Source organism: Acomys minous (assembly GCF_964271855.1).
Source record: "Acomys minous genome assembly, chromosome: 12".
Lineage (NCBI taxonomy): Eukaryota > Metazoa > Chordata > Mammalia > Rodentia > Muridae > Acomys > Acomys minous.
The window spans coordinates 30,809,634-30,827,480 of record NC_140493.1 but is presented as its reverse complement, the minus strand read 5'-3'; the positions used below and the strand labels follow the sequence as shown (position 1 = coordinate 30,827,480).

General features: G+C 30.9%; 1 protein-coding gene across 5 annotated transcripts in view; it reads left to right on the top strand.

Annotated features, from left to right (window-relative positions):
- CSMD3 (CUB and Sushi multiple domains 3) overlaps nt 1–17,847 on the top strand; it is a 1,109,294-nt gene that overhangs the window by 420,036 nt on the left and 671,411 nt on the right. For 2 of the 5 annotated variants that reach the window (XM_084749140.1, XM_084749139.1), the window contains exon 7: nt 12,074–12,385. The exons of the other annotated variants lie outside the window; for them this stretch is intronic. In XM_084749140.1, the coding sequence (XP_084605266.1) occupies nt 12,074–12,385 (312 nt within the window). The remainder of the gene's footprint in view (nt 1–12,073; nt 12,386–17,847) is intronic. 5 annotated transcript variants of the gene reach the window in all.

Here is a 17,847-nt window from a genome sequence, read left to right as displayed (position 1 = left end):
GAAGTCTCGGTCCAATGGACCAGGTTGACCAAAGCATATTTGAAGTAGCTCAACCATGCTTGGAGTGGCACACAGAAAGGGAACAGAAAAGATGATCAGCAAAGTGTAGGCCGACCCTTGTGTAGCATCTTTTCCCATAGACACTTGTGGATTCTCAAAAGAAAACTCCTGGTAAGTATAAAAACTCAGCGCTATTTCTACAAATGAAAACGTCCTACATCTCTTAAAAACCAATGCTCTCCTGAACATTATAGACCTCCACACAGAAAGATACATAACTTCCTGTCTGCTATCAACTCAAAATATAATAAAGCTGTACATGAATACCCATAAAAGGAGTAGACAGCACATAAACGCTGAAACTAAAAATTACACTATGGAATAGTAATTTAGTCAAGGAAGAATTCGAAAGCAAATTAGTTATTTTCTAGCATCAAATGAAAATGAATTTACACCATAAGAAAATGTATGGAACACAATGATGACAGCACTGAGAAGCAAATTTATATGGCATTAAGTGTGTACATTAAAACCACTTAGAGATTCCAGCTGTCTTAGGGTTTTTATTGTTGTGAAGAGACACTATGACCATAGCAGCTCTTATAAAGAAACACATTTAATTGAGGATAGCTTAATATTAGGATGATTAGATTATTATTGTCATGGCAGTGAACATGAAGGTACACAGGCACACATGGTGCTGGAGAAGGCGCTAAGAGTTTGATGTCTAAATGCACAGTCATCAAAAGTGACTGTGAGCCTCAGTAGGTGTGGCTTGGGCACTTGAGACCACAAGGCCAACAGCCACAGTGACACAGGCTTCCATCAAGGCTACAACTACTCCAACAAAGCCATATCTCTTAATAGTGCCACTCCCTATGGGCCAAGCATTCAAACACTTGAGCCTATGGGGCCCCTGTCTAATCCATCCACCACATTATCATGTTCACTTTATGACCTTCACAAGAACAAGAACCAAACACAGCTGAAAATGGTAAATGGGAAGAGATAACAAACTGCAAACTAGAAAAAACATCTAAATACAAAGAAACAATGAAAATAATAGTTATTTAAAATGATTAAAACAGATAGGCCTTTGGCCGGATTAATTTAGCCAAAAGATTTTAAAGACACACTTGAGTTTTTTTAAGTTCCACTGAACTGGAAAATATCAAAGACACTGGTGAATTTTTAAATGTGCGTGACCTACCGAAGTTAAATCAGATGAAGTAAATGGCTTCTAAAAACTCATACCGACCAATGAAATAGCAGGAGTAATTAAAATCTCTCAACTCAAAAAAAAAAATCTAGGGCCAGACGGAGCTAGAAGAATTTTACCAGACCTTAGAGAAGAACTAACATCAGTGTGCTTCAAATTAAGCTAAAAATGGAAAAGGAAAGAACAGCTTTAAATTATGTTTATGAAGCCATAGTTACCTGATATCAACCAGAAAAACAGACATCAAAAATAGGGAAATATAGATGAATATTCCTGATGAACAAAGACTCTAGCTTTACACTAGAAGTGCAAGGATGTTTCAGACTATGTAAGTCACTAAAAATAATTAACCATGTAAATAGACCCAAAAATAGAAACCACATTATTATCTCATTAATTTCAGAAATGAATGATGCACAAATTCTAATGTTCTTTATTGTAAAATTTCAGTAGAATAGAAGGGAACATCTCAGGATAGTAAAAATAATATTCAAAGCCCACAGCAGACAGAAACTAAAGAATTTGTATCAAAACTATATGGAGTAAGGGATCAATATTCATCATGCAATGCACACAAAAGGATTTAAATGAAGACCAAGAAATCCATAAGTTAATTTTTGTTTGTTTTGTTAATGAACTTCTTCTCACAAAAGTCAAATTATGAGATGGAAAATAATCATTGGTTTCACGGAGGTTTCTGAAAATTTTCAAGTGTCATTAGAATAGTTGCAGTTTAAAAGAAATACAATTTTGCATGGGCTTGCTTCACCTCAAATGTTGAGAGACAATAACTCAAGCCAAAACACACGCAGAAACCTTGAGGTAGGTAAATGGGTTTTACTACTTCTGTGAGCAGATTATTTTCAAAAGTAAATACTATTAAATTACTAAAATGGTTTTAAAATGGAAAAAAAAACTATTACACGGGTAAATATAATGAAAGTGTCATAGGTCAGGCAAAAAATAAATTATTGATATAAAACAAGCTTTAGTATGTGATATGTACTTTTCACGTATTCATAAGTTAAAGAGGTTATGGTGTGTATTGGCAATTTAGTTGCAAATATACAAAGAATGTTAGTTTTTATCTTACAGTAAAATACATTTGAGGGCATGCATCATATTTAACAAGAAAAAATAATCTACATCTTGAGTTTCATAAGAATCCAAGCATTCTTTATGAATGTGTGAACAACTAGAACAAAAGTATCTAATCCATTGCTTAAATTCATATTTTGAACACTCAAACGTGCAGTCCTTTGCAAATGTTACTAGAAGTGTTCAAGGCTCATAGACCCTGATTTATATAGTGTTTATATCAAACACGGTGTATCTTTCACAGCACATAGTGAACGAGCAGTATATCTTTCTGTGAGTGTGTGTGTGTCTGTCTGTTTGTGTGTATGAGTGAGAAAGAGAAAGAGCTCAAGAGGTCAGCAGAGAACAAGAGTGAGAGAAAGCAAGGGCGTGAGAGAACAGGAGAGGCAGAGAGAAGGTTAGGGGAAGCTGGGGGGAATCAAATGATATATTTTGTATGTGATATCACCTGTAAGAGACCAAAAATCTAAAAAGCTTTATTACATAATTTTCAGTATTTGTGCTCATGCTGCATATTAGTTTTAAGGATTCATTTTTTTAAGGAGGGCATTCACTTTAAGTCATCTGTGAGTTAACTCTCTATATTCACTAATATCTTTGTCTTCAGGTGTAAGTTAATGTTTTTATAGTTTTTCATATTTTCAACAAGTTTGAAAATTACTGGAAGATATTAATACTAAATATAATGTAGCAGTAAGTATATGTGAAGTTAAGGGGCCTCAAACATTATGTAAACTTACCTCCCATCTATTGATCCCTAATAAAATAATGTTTTCAAAGGTGTTGTAATCATGATGTCATCATGCATACTGTGCCATTGCAGGAATTTTCATAATATTAACCAAAACACATAATTTTCACTTAATTTTACTTACTATATACACAAGAGATGTTAAGAATTAGTAATAAAATGGTTTGAAACTATAATTATTATATAATTCTCAGCATGATCAATTCAAATAAATAATGAATATTTCATTGTAAATGTGCCCAAAGTATTGCAAAGACTATAAATGTAGTTAACATTAAGTAAAGGAAAAAACAGAACAACTACAACAAAAAAAAACCTAACCACCCAAATTGTAGATTTCCTGATGTTCAAATTTAGCTGAGTTTTATTTTTGTATTTAATAAATCTAGGATTTTCATTTCAAGACCTTCATAGCCAAAGCTGGGTACATTAAATATTTGTCCTGACCTCAGTTCATATATGCCTTCAACACTTTGTCCACTTTACTGTTAGACAAACCTTTCTTAAATGCCAGTCCTGTCACATCAATCTTGTGCTTGAGGGTCTTCGTTGATGCATCTGCTCTTGAAAGAAAGTTGAAATGTCTTGACTTCCTAACATTTGGTGTCTATTAACATTTTTTCACAATCCTATCCTGCCAAATAATTTACAGTGCCTTGAAAATACATTTCAGTTCCCCTGCTACAAATTTTTCTAAATTTGTGTCCCTAAAATAGAAAGGTGGAAAAGAAAAATGAGATATAGCAATTTTATACTTAGAATTATGAAAATGCAAACATAAAGATAAACAGTGAAGAATTTCTATTTTGTAGCATATTAGCATGAGAGCAGCATTGCACTCTCTGAAATGAATGCGCAATTGTGCTGTTTTAAAATATTTACAAAGATATAAAAGGACAGATATTTTGCTAATCTAGCTACAGTTCACCAGTGTCCATTTTCTATCTTATCAAATATGTTCTGTTTTTAATTATATGGAAATCTTTAGTAATTGAAACATAAATTTATCTGTCTCATCTCCAGGGAGGTTTTCAAAGACAGGAGACCTAGTTAACCTACGGGTTTATATCACCCTAAGGATTCTGCTCCATACTCCTAGAGAGTTAAGAGTCAAGAGTCATAGAGGGCTGACCAGAAGTCACAAGGTTAAAATTGGTGGTTTTTGTGTTCATTTTCTTTCAGTTCTTTCTGGTACGACTAAAGTTTAACATCCCCAGTCCCATAATCAAACTAAGGCTAAATATAAGCCATAATAATCTGTGTCATTATTTTACAGTGTGGATAATTACTTAGCATTATAATATAGCATTACAATAGTTTTAATAATTAGGACTCTAACATTTAAGTATATTTCCTCCTATACGCTATTTTCTAAGGAAATGACTTTTTCAGGCAAATTCTCCTACCACAACTTTCCAGTAATAAATTTTGCAAAGGTTCTACAGAGTTTATGATGCAGGGATATAAGACTGTTTTGGTCAGAGTTTCTATCAGACTCAATTTTTTTCCATCTACTTATGACATTTTCACTAGTTGCTCAGTAACCTGTCCACAATCAACCCTATAATAGTCTTTTCTCCAGAAGGTCAGCTTATTCCTATTCTCCCATATTTATCCTGCACCTGTTGGCAAATAATGTGACTGGATATTCTAGTCATGTAATGCTTGTGATGATTCAGTTATTAGTTTTTGGTAAATTTATCTCAGCAACTATTATTAAATAGTCAAAAAATAAGCTTCTTACTCTTATCTAAACTACATAATTTCTAATTTTTGCTCAGTAATTTTACTTAATAATTTACTTTAATAATTATAGAATTCAAGCCAAAAGTCTATCAGTTACTAGAGTATTTGTATCTTATAAAAAATAACTCTCTCTTGGTACAACCATAGACAATAGAGGCATGCAGACAGCTGCTTTGTTCCTTTAAATCATACAGTATGTATAAACCTAGCACAAGGTGCACTTTAAAGACACCTTTAAAATTAGTAAAAATAGTTGCACCTCTCTTCTCAAAAAGGAACAGATATATAGAAGGAAACCAAAATAACAGGTACATGTACAGAAAACACATTATTAAGGTGCAGAAGCATTGAAAGAGAAGTCATGGAAGCCTTTTCACTCCTTTTCACCATCATTAACAGTATAGGGACAAAACTTGGCTTCAACTTTTTCTACATATATCCCTTTATCTCAAGCTAAAAGGAATATTTTTTTTTTAAATTTTAGAAACAGGTATCATGAAATAAAAGAAAGAGGACATGTAAAACCAATTTGAGTAACTGTAGAAAAAACTTTTAAATTATGGAATATTTTTTCTCCATTTTGTACACCTTCTTTTTGTTCATGCAATATAAAACTCTTCTTATTCTTCTATTCTTGTCTGTGAAATATAAGCTCAAGTTGCATGGTATATCTCCATAAATGTCATTGGGACATATCTAGACAGGTACAGTTTCTTAGTAATATTTATACATTAACAATCAGACATTTAGCCTTCAATAATTACTAACCAAATATTGAATAAAATATATATTTGGAGAAAGAAGAGAGTTGTATCTTTAAACATATTTACATATTTATTGATTTTAGATATTTATCTTCTTTTAAATATTAGGTAAAAATTTAAGCTTATATTTTAAGAGGGAGAAGAATAAAGGCATATAAAGGATATAGTGTCTACTTTAAGTTAGTGTTATTTCATATGGATTACTAGAAACAGGATGACTGTGAAGGTATTGTTTCTGACTGAAAATTATGAAAGTACATACCATTTTTTCATAATAATCTCTCTATTTTGTTTGTATGGAGGTATCTGTTGACACCAAATGCTTCCCTTGTTCAATGAGCAGATTGGTTTTAGATAAGGTTTAAACTGGCAGGTAGAAAGATGGTTATAGGGAGATGTAGCAAGACATTCTAAAGTATTCAAACCTAGGACTCTTGCTGTTAATCTCATTCTGTCAGTAGGTTTTCAAGGTCACCATAGTGGCTTCATGGAAGATAATTGTGCTTAGTTATAGCAAAGACTTAAGTCATGTGTTGTGCTTTGCTGCGAGTGCTGTGTAGATGGGGTTTCCAAATGTACATAATCAGAGTAATAAGATGCTGACCTTTGACTCCGCAGATAAATTTTAATCAACACGTGAAACTATAAATGACCATTTAAAAAGAGAAATAATAGTTTCAAGATTGTCACAGAACATTTAATTGATTCTATTTTTATTGTAATTAGTAAGTCTATATTCACATATGTTTGATAAAATTCATTATTACATTATTCATAATTTAAATTTTAATGTGGTATTTTCATTGTGATCCACGTAATGGGCTCAAGAATGATGCATAGTGTTTCTGCACATCATTTTCAAGAGAAATTTATCATTACTTGACATGTGAATTCATCATGATATCAAATAATTTAAGTTATGGGATTCTCTTTGTCGGTAGAATAAATTGACACAAAAAGAATTTGTTTAATATTTGTTTCATGATAATTTCATGGACAACATTGTTTTAGTAGATGTGCCAGTAAATTTTCTGAATAAACTTTTACTGAATGTCAGTTTTAAAGGAAAATATTTTAGTATTTGTTCACTTTTGAAATATATCAGTGAGACAGTTTGTACTAAGGAACAATAGCCAATCCAATGTAAAACTTAATATTTAATTATATTTACTATTATGTTAAGAAGATAGGTGTAATTTAGGAATATGAACATTTGGCAATATAAATTTAGAAAGACATTCATTATTAAGTTCTCATTTATACTTTAAATTCATGTTTACCTACACATCAAGATGTCATGTTACTAGAAACATATTTTATTATTCCTTTCCTTTAAAATTTTTGGCAACACATTTTTTCACTTTGTACAAATTCAGATACTAAACACGAAATAAAGTACTTTTGAACTTTAATGTTGCTTCTTTTATACCAGGTTAAATTATGTTAGTATTCATTGAGGGACTTAAAGATCAATTTTTAATGTAGATTAAACATTAATTTACTTTTTAATATAAAGTTAATATTATAGGATCTATATAGAGTTATTCTTAAAGCTGATTTGAAAATTAATTCTATTTAAATAGTAGCTTTAAATGCTCTGAACAGTGATAGTTTTATGGGAAAATTTGATTTAAAAGAAAGCACAGCTTTCTATCATTTCAAAGATTTTCTGTTACAGTTTACACTACACTAATTTGAACATTTACATAATCATATTATTGGATGATTTCAAACTACTAAATGCAAGTGGAAACAGCTTTGAGCTTGTGGCAATTGTTAATTTGAAATGCAAAATTACTTTAACTATTTTCAGTAACTATGTGTTTATTAAAAATAGTAGCATCAGATACAGCAAAGCAGAGGCATCTTTTGCTTTTACACATCGAATTCATTGACTTTGGTTATATTTTCGTATGTTTGCATTTTTCCTTGTAAATCTATGTAAATCATGTTCTAAACAAGGAGAAAAGCAAAATACCAATAGACTTCAGTTACCAAACATTGAAAATCTATGTAAATGCCTCAAAGATAATTGCAAAATCAGCAATATTTTCATTTTATTTTGGTGTCATTTTATTTTGGATATAAATCTATGCAGATTTTGTTTTGCATGCCTTCATTTTAAATGTCTATTACATTTTTTTACCATTACAAGCCATTCTTACTATTATTTACTTAATAAACTTTCACTGATATGCTTCAGATAAAATGCTGAATTTAAAGATATAATTGGACCGGGGAAGATCACTCACACAAAGCAATGCTCAAACAAACAGCTAAGAAAATCTTTGTTGACTGTAAATGCACATTAAATGTACTCTTTTTTATATTTATATTGGAAAGAAATATATTCAAATGTAGCTACTTGAATATTCATTTTTAACTCCTTGATGAATTATACAATAGTTATAAATCAATGTGTCGTAATATTTGAATTGGAAAAATAAAAAGAAATTTTAAACTCAGTCGTGTTATACGATTTTACTTTGTACATTCTCTATATTACACATTAATAATGGCTTATGTTCATTTTCTTACATATTTATTGTTAATATAAGACTCTTACAATAATAATTTTTATTAGAATGCATAGTAAAATCAAATAGGGTATTGTTTACAGCATTTCTGAGTTTTATAACTTGCATGTGTGGCATATGTCATTCTCCATTGTCATGATTCCAAATGTGAAACATCTTATGATTTGAAATTGCATGTTTTGCATATGTAAATCATTTCATTTTTATTTTGTTATATGGGGAAATGTCTTGTTAATCTTAATAAATTTATATTTTAGATGTGATTCATGTTTGTAAATATCATATTAAAAATATAATTCAATTTAACCAAATACAAGACAATCTAATTTTGTTAAACCACAATTTATACATATGATTCTATCTATAGTGATGAACATATTTTTTAATGTACATTATCTCCCCTTGTTTGTATGTCTTGTTATGTTTTATTGTCCTGTTAAAGGCAATGATTTTGTAATTGTACAGCATACTTCATTTTTAAAACAATTGATTAAGCTACTCTATATATTTAATTCTGACTCATTGATGCACTTTATCTTAAAGATAGTGTGGACAATGACACCATATGAAGTAGTTATGACTGTGTGAGCATTTCAAATGATTTAAGCTTTTAAGGTATCTATTTACGTGATTAAAAAATCATGTTACATATACTCTCAACCTAAACTTATACCAGTATCATTAATCTGAATTTGTTCATGTAAAAACTACAAATATATACTAAAGGATGATAATGAATATTTTCACTGCCTTATTGAAGGAGTCAATATAGATCTTGTAAATACATCCACCTCTGTTAAATGTAATTCTTCTTTGTATTTTCATTAAATCATATTTTCTTCACTTTAAAGATATCTTAATATTAATATCTTAATAAATAAATCCATTATATTAGTAATTTTTATGATCAAATTCTCAAGTGATAAAATATGTTTATTGAGTTCTTACTAAATTATCAGATATCCACTTTTTCACAGTGATGCTTTTGAAAGTACAGATCACAGTTAACATTTTTCCTATTCTCATTTGGAATTCCTTTTAACCATGACAGTGTTGGAAATATGACTTTTCCATGTCAAATGCTTATAGTCATATTTCATTTAAATTATCCTACTTATTATTGATGATCTGATTTTTAGATTTATCATTAAATTCACTTATTCATTTATGTTTATTTTGTATAATTTTGAGTGTTTACTATGTTCCAGGCATGAAATTAGAGTAGATCAACAGGAGTAAGCAAATAACAAATGTCTAAATCTACATGTTGGTGGCATTGTAATATATCGTTGGAGTGAATGAGTACATGTGTGTTAAAACATAACTTATCTAAAAATGTCTAGCGAAAAACTTCGGCTAGACTTCAGTTTTATAGAAATGGATATTTTTCTTTCTTCATCATTAAATTTTGTTTTAATTAGGTAATGGTGAAGTAAGTAATAATTAGTACCACTGCTTAGAGTTTATTGTTCAAGTCTTTTAGACCAGGTTGCTCAAAGGTCCTTCTTTTAAATTACATCAAACATTAATTAGAGCTCCAGTTTAATCAGGACCTGTGTCTATGCATTGAGAAATTAAGGAAAGTGGTCCTGGGAATTTGTTAGTAACTTTCTTGTGATTAACTAGAGATAAAACCCAATCCCCTTTTAAGAATCAGCAAGAAATTGTTACTGAAATACAGTTGTTGTTGTTTTTTTTTCCAGATTAATGGTAATGGCTTTGTAGTGGGCTGTGTTCATGCAGCTCAACTCTTTTAAAGGGTTACTCATAGTTAAGACAGTACAAATTCCAGTATTTTTCAGACTTAAAAGTACAGCATGTTTATATTTATTTACTATTTAAAATCAAAAACCTTGCAGCTAGGGAGGTGGCTCAGTGGTTAAGAGCACTTACAGCAGAGCACTTGAAGAAAGAAATAGCCCAGTTACAAGAACCCACTTGAGAAGTCTCACACCTACTGTCACTCTACTCTAAGCCATCTGACATACTTGTCTCATGCCCACAACACACACACACACACACACACACAGACACACAGACACACACAGACACAGACACACACACACACACACACACACACACAGACACACAGACACACACACACACAGACACACACACACACACACACACACACACACACACACACGAACTTATATAATAAAATAAATCAAATAAAATTCTGGATATAATAATAAAGCAAAAAATGTTTATTATATTTTTATCTGGCTTTCGTATCGGTTGAAAGCAGAAAGCTTTATTAGGTTTTCAATAAAATAAGAAGTAATTATTTAGAAATGAGAAATTTCATGGAAATGACTCCCCATGTAAATTGCTGCCAGAAAGTCTTAGTAGGCGTTATTTTTGTTCCATACGAATAGAGAATATCTTTATTACATTTTATTTAATAAGTGGCACAGGATTACTTGCACAGCCATTACGTATGAAATGTATTCTAACCTTCACACAATAAGATAGATACCTATTGTTTTTCAGACTGATATTTGAAAACACATTAACTGTTCAATATGATCTATTCGTTGGAATATGTAATTTATCGTTAGTTTCTTCATGTGTAAATATTATGTAATTCTTTTGAAACCTCAGTGAGTTGGAGACTGAATATGGCAACTCACATTGGAAAAGTCCATGGCAATCATCTTTATCCTTTCCTGCTTAGCAGTTAAAGAATCCATATTTACCCACCTTCTCTTTGAGTTTTAGGCAAACAAAATTACCACACCCTTTACTTTGTGGACAGCATAAGAAAGGAAAAACATATGTAGAACTGTATTAAATTTCAGAGAGGATAAACAACCTTGTATATGTTTGTCTAAAACACAGTGGCCAGAAATGAAAGTTATTGAGAAGTATATATAAAAATAAAGTATATGTCCCTCACTTACTTTAATATTTTTCAGAAACGTTTTATGCAGAACCTTTTCTAATTGCTCAAGCTACAAAATTGGAAGATTCTTTTAAATATATCCTCAATAAGTTCCATGGTTCTATAATAAGAGTTTTTATTAAATAAGGAATATGCTGTATCTAGAGAGTATAACCTTTCCAGATATTAATTGAAAAGAAAATGAAAATCTTAATTTAGTAATTTAATAAAGAGATTTGGGTAGTGTTGTATTTGCAATTTTAACAAATAGTGGTTAGTTACACACACACACACACACACACACACACACACACACACACACACACACACACACATACACGTGTATGTATTTCCATTAGCTTTTGGTTGTGTTCACTAGGTGAAATAATTTGTTTAATATATTTCACTCAATAATTGCATTATCTAAAACTTTACTTTCAAAGGGTGAAAAATGTTAACTAGTTTCAGAGACCACCTCAACACATAAAAAGAAAATATGACCCTGAATACTTTACCAGGTTGGATACCTGCCTGGCAAATGATATTAGGATGAATATTTATACATAATAATTTCAGAGTCTCACTTTTTCATCAGTCTTTTTTATTCGTGCTTTAATTTCAAATTTTATTTCAGTTGCTTTATGTAAAAATAGAAAAGTTTGATACTTCCCCAGAAATCTGAACTGATATGAAAGCAGACTCTTTGAAGCATAATTTTGAGGAAAGTGTGGCTACATGTTATTTATTCTGTGAAAATTCATATCATGACCCACAAAGAAAAAGGCCATTGATTGAAGAACACATAAAGATTTTTTTTTCCTTCCACTTTCGTCCACCTTAATGTATTCTGTTCTAATGTTTTATTTTGTGTGTGACGGTTTTCATAGACTGATAAAAAGCAATCCTGGGGTTCCGGTGTGCTTCATATTTTAGGGGTGTGCTTGCGTTTTGCTTCACCATGTCTTTATCCTTAACGTAATAGTAGAAAATATAATTTATTGAACTTATCAAAAAAGAAACTATAAAAAAAAATTAAAAGAAAAAGTTAGCATCTAGTGCTACTGTGTCCCACAGGTTCTTCTTCATTGACCCTCACTTCCTCCACTGGTGAGTTAGAGGAGAGTAACAGGACTGCCACTGGTGCTGTTGCTGTTGCTAGCACACCTGCAGAGGTTACTGCATCCAGCGTTACTGCTGTCACCATCCATAGACTTCCCGAGGAACAGCGAGTGCAAGTTGCGAGTCTCAGAAATTCAGGTCTGGATCCCAACACTTCCAAGGACCAGCTCTCTCCTCATCCAGCAGATACACACAGCACAAGCAGAAGACCACGAAATGCTGAACAGATAGAAAGAACTAAAGAACTTGCAGTTGTTACTCATAGAGGTATCGATGTTATTTTCCTTGTGCCCATTTAGTTAACAGCCAAAGCGATACGTGGTGATGATCTAACTAGACAATGAGTTGTAAAACAGCCAAGGTGTAGAAACTGAGGAAATAATCTGTTGCTCAGATGCTTTCCTCTTTATCTTACTTTTTTTTTTTTTTTGCCAACTTAACTAAACACAGTCTGAAGCAGCTAAGCAATGTAGATAATAAAAGATAAATTATAATGATTTGGATGAACAGAAATTAAAATGAAATCAAAGTAAATGCACGTGATTGAGAGGGATGGTTAAAAGTAAAGGGGAGTATTTTTAAGAGGGTAACACGAGTGATAAATACCTATCATTATTATTTACCATCAGATACAACTTTAAGAAATAAGATAGCAGAATAAAGCATATATTTTCTATAAATAAATGAACATATATGCACACACAAAAATGTAGGGATGTTCAATATTTGTATAAAATTTAAAAGTGTGAATTAATACTTAAGGAAATTGAACAATTTGGAAAAAAAACATAACTGTTACTTTTCTGTATACCTTCATAGTGAATTTCTAAATTAACTATTGTGTGACATATATGTAGATGAGTATATTTCCTCATTGTGAAAATAAAACAGCTGTGGTAGATATGACTAAAAATAAAATAGTTATATTTAATTTTTAGAAAAACATATATTGAAATTTTTGACTCAACTAATACATATAACATTGGGATATTTGGGGAAAATATCAAACAGATTTTTATACTTTCATATGGAAAATTGTTTAAATATAAGAAACAACTCAGTAATGCCAAAAATAGATCAGTTATATCAAGATATGCATAATTGGACACGTTAGTGAACACATTGAAAATATGACATATGCAACTCAGTTCCTTCCCAGACTCACTTATGTTCTTTAATTGGATGGCTTATGTAGTTGGTTGTGCATGGCTTGTACAGACCATGATACATAATGTTTAAAAATGACCTATGATACATACTCAAAAAAATTAAGATTTGTAACATAAAGTAATAGAAAATAAATCAAGAAAGCTACATATCAGAAGTTTATATCCATTTAATTTATCCTGGAAATACTTACAATGGTTCTTTAAATCATATTTAGAAGTAAATTTTATTGTGCATTACATTCTCTTAAATAATTTTATTAACATTACCTTATTTCTCTATTCACATTCTACTGTGAATATTGCTACAAATAAGAGAAAAGAATCATGCTAAAATTATATTTAAATTTAGTGAAAAATTCTTATTACTAAGAGTATTGAATTACTCTACAATAACTATCACTCAAAAAAGGAAAATAGATTATTTATAAGGTCTACTCAAGTAATCAAAATATATTGAAAATTATGTCTTACTCAAATTTAACATCATCTATTGTAAAAAAAATTATGGAATTAAAAGCCAATAGCTTGTAGACATTAGAGCAATAACTACTTAGATTTAAAATAGAAAACATGATAATTCATTAGGGTAAGTAGTGGCTGAAAATTGATTCACTATACAATGTACATATATTCATATAAACTTTAGCATCAGGAGCATTTCTTTGATAAACATGAAACCACAGCTTAGCACTGACAAAAATCTTTCAGGGTTATTTTTCCTTTCTATATTTATTTTATCATAATTATTTTGTACAGCACACACTCTGTGGGACAATCTCCTTAGGAAAAAATTTTCATGGTTTCCCTGTTGCCGTAATAGAGAAAAGATTATACAGAAGGCATTTATTTGCTACATTCATTATTATTTCCCACCAATTAAATTGATATATTTCTGCCATATTAAATTCAAGTGTAGCTGGTCCTATTGTTACTCTAGTACCTGATAACACTTCCATGGATTCCATTTATACCCTGTATTTGTTATCTTTCAAACACTGTTACTATGATGATGATGCATACATTACCCTTGTCTATTACTTTAAAAGTAAATCCACCTATTATTCTACATGAATATTGTCTTGAAAATCCCCTAAATAACAGCTACAGTTTCTGACCATAAACACTCTTCAAAGACTATTTCTATCAACTCCACATACCTGAACGGTGTTTGTTGGATATCAAAGCCATTTTCTTTCAAAATGAAAAATTCCATTTCATACTGCATACCTACATGTTTCATGAGAAACAAAGTTGTTTTTATAGGACATAATTAACATGGCCCTCACCTTTAAAAAGTTGTTTTTAAGAGGGTTCATAGAGAAAACCAACCTGGTGGTGCAAGCCAACTTTATAAAACTCAGGATTGTTCAGAGAAAGGGCCATGTTTTAGAAAGTATATCATTAAAATAAGAATGGACCCAATCCAAATATATTCCTTAATTGTATATGTACGCCAAGAATTCATATTCTTATCTATTAATAGATTTCCTCTTAAAGGAAAATCCTATCAGGCTGACATATAATAATGGCATTAAAACCTATAATCTGACTATGGATTCTGTCTCCAAGTTCAACTCACACCCAGAACCCTCACAAAAACTGTAGCTTTGTTCTTCTTTCCTTCCTTCTTTCTTTTTCTTTTTTACCTACATCCTCATTTTATTTCCAATTGCATCTTGTTGTAGTTTGTCTAACAAATTCTTTCCAAATATTTTAATTACACAATTTATTTTAAGGATTATAATCATACCGTTTGCCACTCTTCCCCTTCGTTCCTCCCTAATGCTCTCATAAGCCAGTGCCTGCACTCTTTTTAAAAGTGATTTTTAAAAATACTTATATATATATATACTATATGTGTATAGTATATATGTATACATATAACATGTGTATGTGGATGTATGCATATATATATATATACATATATTCCTAAATTCATAAATACAAGCTGCTCAGTGTGTACAATGTTAATTATTTGTATGTTTTCAGGGATGAGTCTTCACTGTGAATAACAAATTGGTATGCTATATCCCAGAGAAAATTATTTTTCCTGATCCTAGCATTCCTTAAATGACAGTGACTCGGGCGTTGGGGGGGAGGGGGCGAGATTCAACAACCTGAGCAACTTTTTGTTCATGATACCATGTCTATTGTTGTTGTCTTTGTTGAGCTCTTGTTTAAGTGGTCATGTTAGTGAGACCTTATTGGTGTAGCTTCCGTACTCCTCAGAAACACAATATCACAGTGAACTCTTTGTTGTCATGGCTCTTACTGTTTTTCTAGACTTCCACAACGTTCTCTGTGCTGTAGAAGATGGAGATAGTTTTGCAGAGGTATTCATTGGGACTTGGCTCATCAACTGTGCATCCTTACTTGTTATGGTTTCCAATCCATTTTTCTTTTTTTTTTCAAGTCAGAATTTTTATTTTAGATTTTATTAATTAAACATTTTTAATTTTCATATAAACATTCACATTGTTACACATATATACAATAAACTACCTATAGCAAGAACCATGACACAATCAGGAATTATATATATGTTACATTCTTAGTGTTTTGGCTATTTCTATTTGACAGCCTTGAAGAAAACATCTTTCCTGTCTTGGTGCATCTAAAATTCTGAATGTAAATCAGTCTCCATCACATCTGGTCATTATCAACTTAAAACATCTATCTAGACCTAAAAACATCTTAATCCCTAAACAACTGAGCTTCATTGTAAGACTAAACTATCTGGTCTTCAACCTCATCAGAGACTTGAGAAGGAATAAACTTGTTTACCTGATTATGCTGGGGGTTCCGGTTAGTAGCTTTCTAAATGAGAAGATAACAGAGACAGTGTGCTACCTAAGTAATCACCCAAAACTCTCTATGATGTTGGAGGATCATCTTCAGCCTTCTGGCCCAATGTATCTCCAAGCCATTCTTATAAGCTCTGTCTTCCTTTCAACTGGATAGTTCTAATTCCAATTTCTGAAATGAATTTGATAGTCCCTAGACACATTAGACTACCTAATCAGAGCTTGCTCTTTTGATATTCATAGGTACACGCAAACCCATGCATTCTATATTCTCAGAATCGCTTAGGATTTGATATTGGAAGATATGATGGTTTTCTTGCTGCATTCAGTTTTCCAGTATAGTGTTGGTCTCACAGATGAATTTAAAAATATTTCTTAAACTAACAAATATTTACAACGTAAGTGCCAAGGAGAAAATTTAAGTTATTAAAATTTTTATATTAGTGTTGCTCATTATAGTGTCACAATTCTGGTTTTCTTTAAAAGAATTATTTGTGATTTTAATGTTATCACTATTTTAACTTTCACTAAAATATATGTAATAAAACAATATTTTCATAGACTACACTATTATGCTTTAATTAAATAATTGCTTCAAAATTTCAAATGCCAAAGAATCAAATGTCTTATTATAGGTTTTGCACATACTTTCAAACTCAAAAATACCTTTAATTAAACATAAAAAAATTATACAATCAATCAATTTTATTTGAACCCATACAAATATGGCATAGTGCTTGCTGTTTTTTTGGTGGTTAATTCTCCCCTAAAGTATAAATATTGGAGAGTTTTCTGTAGTGTAGGGATCTCAATGTCCATAAATTAATAGTACTTTGTACTATAGCAATTTATATTTTTCCTGTACTTATATTGCAATTATTTTATTTTGGTCATGTTTAATTATATATATATATATATATATATATATATATATATATATATATATATATATATATATATATAATTTCATAAATCAAAGTGTCTTAGTTAAAAATTAATAATAGCTTTGAACAAAAATCTAGGCAAACTGAAGTTTAATATAGCATTTGGTACTTGGTTGTATAGAGATTGTTTGTATTTTATTGACAAAAAGTTAAATTGTATGCCCCATGTCCAAATCTATAAGTAATGGGTTTAAATTAATGAATAGTCATATAGAGGTATTTATAAAGCTTCTTTTCACTCCACTATACTTCCAAATGATTTTCCTACATAAATTAGTGTACTTTCAGACTTTGATGCAGAAAGCCACTATATATGTTGAATTTGACGATCCGAAACCTAGGCTGAGTCCTCATTCTGTTTTCCTTCTTTATCTTCCTGATCTTGAAAAAATCAGTCTGAGGCCTTATCACCACAAACGACAGGACATGCTGCCTTAGCCAAAAATATATGATAGGGAAGGAGAGGGAAACAATTGCATGCTTAAGTATTTAACACATAGTATTTTTATTTTTATTATCTACCAAAGTCCCACTACCTCTTACATGCACATGGTTTGTACCGAAGAGTGTTACTATGTGTTACCAGGACACATTTTCCCACTGAGCATCTTCTTCAGTATTTATTTCCTTTGCCCTCCCTTAAACACTCCCTCCTTCTTGTTTCCCCTACCAGTTACTTGTATCTACCTGGGTAGTCAACATAGAGTATAAAATGTGAAATTTAAATGGAAGTATAGAGTAAGGATCTTTAGAATAAAAATTATTCCTTATATTTTCAAAGCAAAAATACTGCTATATCAGAAGGGGCTAGT